Consider the following 6,000-nt stretch of genomic DNA (forward strand, 5'->3'; position numbering starts at 1 on the left):
GCTTTATTGGAAGCATATTTTCCATCCATTAAAAAGGCATTAATTGTAAAGTAAGAAGCATATACTTTTTCAATAGCGTCATTATACGTTACGCCCCGTGTTTCTACTCCATATAACAAGATTGGCGCAATTTTGCCCCCAAATATAGCACAAGCAGTAGAAAAAGATAAATGTATATTTTGTTTGAAAAAAATATTGATAGGTAAAATTGCTTTTGATGATTGCAATGCTAATTGTTTGCTGGCAACTGACCATGGTAGTTTAGGTGAAAGCGTCAGGCCTAAATATTTATAATTGCTAAGATTAATGAACTTCCAATTCCCATCTGTTGTAAAAAGAATGTGATACATTCAATTGTTTCTGTAGGTCATTAACAGGGTTTGAAAACATTATCATAACATCAGCAAATAGAAGTAACAGTTAATCTCAAATATCATGTGTGACAAACACGCCATAATGACATTCGTTATATATTTCTGTGACGAGCTCATTAATGAAAAAAATAAACAAAACTGGACTTAATATACATTCCTGGCGTACACCACTAGATGTTAAGAAGCACCTAGTCCTACCAGATTGTGTTTTAATACAAGCCTTTACCGATGTATACATATTTTTTAGAACTAGAAACAATTTCCCTTGACATCCTTTGGTAAGAAGTAAAAATAACATTTTTTTCGATCAACATAATCGAGAGCTGTTTTGAAATCTACAAATGCACAATAAAAGCGATACCTAGGTTTAAATAAAAGCTTGCAATATAAATAAATTGTCAACCGTTGAATGGTGTGGGCGAAAACCAGCTTGAGATTCAGATAGACAATTATTCACATCCAACCAAACTCAAAGACGTTTTCCTATAATAAAGGTAAACAGCTTTCCCGTTACATTTGAAAACAGAAATACCCCTGTGATAACTGGGCTCAGACCGTGTACCCGATCCGACAATGATAATATCATACCAACGTATGAAACACTCTAGTATTCATAATTTTATGAATTAATGTTATATATGGTATAAGAATTTTGCCTGATAACCTAAAAAGTGGAGGTGATATTTTCCATCTTCACATCTTCACCGGCAGATGTACCAGATTTCAGATTTTGTAATGCACACTCAATCTTTTTCTCTGATATTTCACCTGATAACAGATCATCTGGAAATGGTAACTCGTTACAATGTTCACATGAATGGGAATTTACAAACTGCGTTACATAACAAAGGGTTTGAATTCCAAGTTACTGAATGCGGGGTTAGGTAGTTCTTTAAATCAAGTGAACCAGATGTCTGGTGTCAAGGAGTAACCAGATGTATTATTACCTTGTATCTCCCTTTTTAATGAAATCCAGAAACGTTTACAGTCTCCATGTTTAGCTGCCACCTTTATACCATCAAACAGTTTACTGCCGTTTGCATTCTTGTTTTACAGCTCATTTTGTACTCAGATTTCGCATGAAGATCAAGGTGTAAATTGACATCATATTTACACTTTCTAAACTTGTTCAGCAAAATATGTTTCCCTTTTTAAATTAGTACAGTCTATATCAAACCAGGGTGATTGTTGCTTATCGTGCTGTGCAGCTACAGTAACAAATACTCCTAGATTTTTAAAACAATGAATTATAATATAGAAATTCATGAAACATTAAAATATTCCTTACGAGCATTGCAGCTTAGTTAGTTTTATCTTCAGGGAGTCTGTATCTACATGTAACTGTATGGTTTATTAAAAAATGAGTAGTTGCACGCCTCTTATTGGGTAGACAAGCTCAGGGTAGGATGCGTTTCAGAGTACACAGTATTGGCAAATGGCATGACTCAGTTTGCTGAAGAACCGATACATCTTTTATATTTGTAAAAATATCAGTAGAAATGATAAAATAGTCAACAATGGATGTACATAAGTCACACTGCCTGTGATGTCTGATTTAAATCTTCCATGAACTATATGGATGCCAAGTATCTTACACGGATCTAATAAATTTAAGCCGAAGTTGTTTAGGCCTTTTTCTAAAGATTGTCGAGGACGAGAGAAGTTATTGGTTTTGTGGTCCTTGTCAAACCTCGGGGTTAAACAAACACAAGGAAAGACTGTAAGGTAGACAACTCATTCGTCATCCTAAAAGTATTATCGGGTTCACCGTAAAAAAAAAAAACTCTCTCAAGAAATGGGGATATACTATGTTTAATACATACTGATATTCCTCCTGAAAACCTTCCATGGGATTTATAACGTTTTGGATTGAAACTAAAGATATGATAGTCGTTTAAAAGATTTTGCAAAATAGTATTTAACAGAAAATATCATAAGTTTTACAAACGGCAGAAAAACCCGAATACACAATTTTTGATATCAAGCCATTAATATTCCACCAGTCTATCGTGGTAATCAAATCTTGTACAACTAATGCACCGTTGTCACTCATCATATCAGTTACATTCATGTCTGATATTGAGTCAGGGTTTACACTAGGTATTTAGTATGATAAAAGACCTTTTCAGTAGCACTACAATCTATACATGTAGTGTCAAGGTTAGTATCTACATTGATAAACAAAACACCACATTTTTGTACTGGTTCTTCAATGTGTTGTGCAGAGATCTGATTGTCAAATCTGTCCCCAAGTGTGAAATCTGTCTTAGAATTGTCAGATTGTCCAGAATTATTGTCTGTGACAATGTCATCATCAGCGCTAGATGTAGTGTCACTGGGACCATTGCCATGTCCCTATCCTGACTGGTGTCAGCTAGTGACTCGTTAGTCTCACGGCTAGAAGTGGCCCAGTTGCGACGTCTTCCAACCTGGCGAATATCAGAGATTTCATGGCCGTATATAAACACCGTACGGTCGATAACCAACTTGTCATAACACATATAGGAGACTTTTTTGTCAGTCTTCAGCGATTAACGGGATCGGGTGTTTAGGCTCGCTGACTTGCTTGATGCATGTCATCGTATTCCCACTTGCGTAGATCGATGCTCATGATATCAACCACTGGATTGTCTGTCCCAGACTCGATTTTGTACAGACCGTCGTCATATAGCTAGAATATCGCTGCCTGTGGTGTTATTGAAACAAAGATCAGTTTACTTAGGTGTTATTGTTGGAAGGCGTGAGCGTTTGGTTGTCACACGGGATCGGGTGATCATGATATTCCATCCATTAACAATCTGCTCATCCAAAAACAAACAACATATGACCTCTTTCCAACAGTGTATCACTCAATCGTTCCACCTGCACCATACCCAATCCATCACCAACAACCCTTGTATCTCCCAATTCCACCACCTTTGAACCGTACCCAATTCAACCCGACCCAATTCACCTGTACCCCATCCAACAAAATACACACCAAATAAGACCCCAGTCAATCCCTTTTCACATGTCCACAATCTACAATATCGCGAGCCTAGATGCCATTCTCGCTGTTATTTTCCAACACCTACCACTATCCCCACCCTAAACAGTATACTCACACCCATCACCCCAGAAGCCCTTTTCTACCCCTTCCTCAAAGAAAAGTCGCTGCAAATAATTGCATACTGTTTATGCATCATAAACTTTCGTCCATTGATTGTAATCTCCATTTAGGACATGTCAAAACATCCCAATAGTCGTCATGGTGCTGATCGACTATTTCCCAAACATCGATAGCATCAGTGATTTAAAAGCTGAATTATGTATATTCGCTCGTAATTAAACGCTTATTTATTCATGCACTCTGCACCGCATTGCTTCACGCTATACAGACTGGTTGCTGCACACTTGGCGACCTGCGTTTCACAAATAGCACGATCAGGTCTGAGTGCATTCGATTCCTCGGATCTAGAAGCCTGATACCTCGAATCAACGCTTTCTTTTCCTGCTAAAACTACATGGAGCAAAATCCTTGAATCCATGAATCGAAGCTTCACAATAGTCAAATATTAAACATATCGTCAGCAAATGTTTTCTCGATGTATGAGTATATGATCTTTCAAAATGAAACGTCGTTTAGGTAATAACCTCAGAACAATGTTTGAATAAATCTGTTATTTCTTAATTAAAAGACTCATGTCAAGTTATCTTCTTTGGATCAATCTGAAATTCGCAACAAAGTACCCAATATTTATAAACTCTTTTTCACACTAGTGCTGATAATATTTATTTTAATAAATTTCCTTTGACTCTTTCTGGTTAATGTAACTATGTATGAATTAAATCATTTCATATTCCAACAAAGTGAGACCAATTACGATTACAACACTCACATTGAAGTGGAATCTTATCAATACCATGGTATTTACCGTCATAATGATATGACACGTGTAATTGATACATAACGACGAAGCATTCTTCCGTGTTGATAAATGACGTTTCCTTATGTCTCGTGTTGGACCCAGGCTCGGTGACTTGGTTGAAACATTTCAATTGATTGATTCAATCACTGGATTGTCTGGTCCAGACTCGATTATTTACAGACCGCCGTCATATAGCTGGAATATTGCTGAGTGCGGCGTAAAACAACAGACCAACCAACCGTGATGGACCATATTTCAGATGTCGTTGAGTATTGCGATGAATCTGTGTAAACATCCTGATCTGAATACATTAATTAAACAATGTACCTGTAGATATACATGTACCCAAGTGGTCCATACTCTCTACGGCAAACAGTGAGTGAGTGAGCGAGTGAGCGAGTGAGTGAGTGAGTTGGGTTTAACGCCGCTTTTAACAGTATTCCAGTTACATCGCGGCGTGTCAGCTTAATGTGGGAGGAAAACCCGTAGTGAAACCCACGAGCACGGGTATGGTGCTGACAAACCAGGAAACATAATCGGGGCCAACCGGGATTTGAACCCACAATCATAGGTTTCTGGTGTGCCTAAGGGAGGCAACTCTGCACAGCGAAACGCGGTGCCTTAGACGACTGGGGCACCCGTGCCCCCTCTCTACGGCAAATAGGTGGTCATTAGCACAAGCATGCTTTATAAACCTTCCGTTCTAGAAAGTATAGCGGTATGCAAGCAATCCTTCAAATACAAGCAGTGGTTGACAGTGTGCCTGTACTTATCTAAGATCTAAAGTCTCTTTTAACAACTTTGATCTAATCTGAATAATAATCTACTCACGACACGGAAGACCTCCTTCGGTTCAGGCCCGTTGTGTCGAAAGCTTTCACGGTACTTTGTCTCCGTGACAGAAGATCTCTGCTTTTTTGCCGAGTTTTGGGGGAGGCTGTATCACTCCGTTTATCACTCATTGTAAACGAAGTCCAATCCACGGGTATATGAAAAATCCAAATCCGGCTCTATGGGTCCATCAATCGAGTTTACGAGACAAGAATTTGGATAGCATTGACGTGGTCTCTTGACGTCCGTTACCGTTAGGTCGCTGGATCCGGTGTCATGCTAGGGTTAACATGGAGTCATTCCTTGACGACTAGCTGCTTCACTTGAATGAGTGGTATGATTGACTTCTTTGCGAAAGATAACGTATAGAAAGTGAATTACGTTTCCTATTCAGAACACCATAAACACCTCCACGAACACCAATAACCTCTGTAGGATTTACCGCTGTATAAATAGCAACATGGACAGTGCACGTCGTACGCGTATAAAGTATTCAGAGACCGTTTCGACAAGCATTTGTTACTTTCCGTCTCGCCTGACAGCGTTTAGGTCCTTCCGAATGAAATCCATTTCTATCATAACGGTTGTATAGCGTTGTCACTTGCATTTAAAATCAGTGCTCTGAATAACAGTAAGCTTACTGTTAGGAGACGCCCGGGTGGTGTGGATTTAGATGCAACGCAACGCTCGATCGCATACTTAGTGTAGTATTGCTTTGTTCGATTTCATTGCACTATGAGGCGAGGTAGTCAGTTGGGTTTCAGATTGACTGAATTTTATTAATAGCAATGTAAACTTAGTCGTCGTGTTTGTTGTGCATACCAAATATTTTCTTTTTAAAACCAGTTCAACATGACAGGTGTTTGTGTGACTACTTTGTTGACAAA

At 38.5% G+C, this 6,000-nt stretch overlaps 1 protein-coding gene across 1 annotated transcript in view; it reads right to left on the minus strand.

Annotated features, from left to right (window-relative positions):
- Nucleotides 1-5,704, minus strand: part of LOC124110305 (androglobin-like) — a 156,123-nt gene extending 150,419 nt beyond the window's left edge. The window contains exon 1 of the mRNA XM_046469566.2: nt 5,114-5,704. Within this exon, the coding sequence (XP_046325522.2) occupies nt 5,114-5,244 (131 nt within the window). The 5' untranslated portion in view covers nt 5,245-5,704. The remainder of the gene's footprint in view (nt 1-5,113) is intronic.
- Nucleotides 5,705-6,000: the final 296 nt, after the last annotated feature.

This window comes from Haliotis rufescens, unplaced genomic scaffold (assembly GCF_023055435.1).
Source record: "Haliotis rufescens isolate VD_foot unplaced genomic scaffold, xgHalRufe1.0.p SCAF_5, whole genome shotgun sequence".
Classification (NCBI taxonomy): Eukaryota; Metazoa; Mollusca; class Gastropoda; order Lepetellida; family Haliotidae; genus Haliotis; species Haliotis rufescens.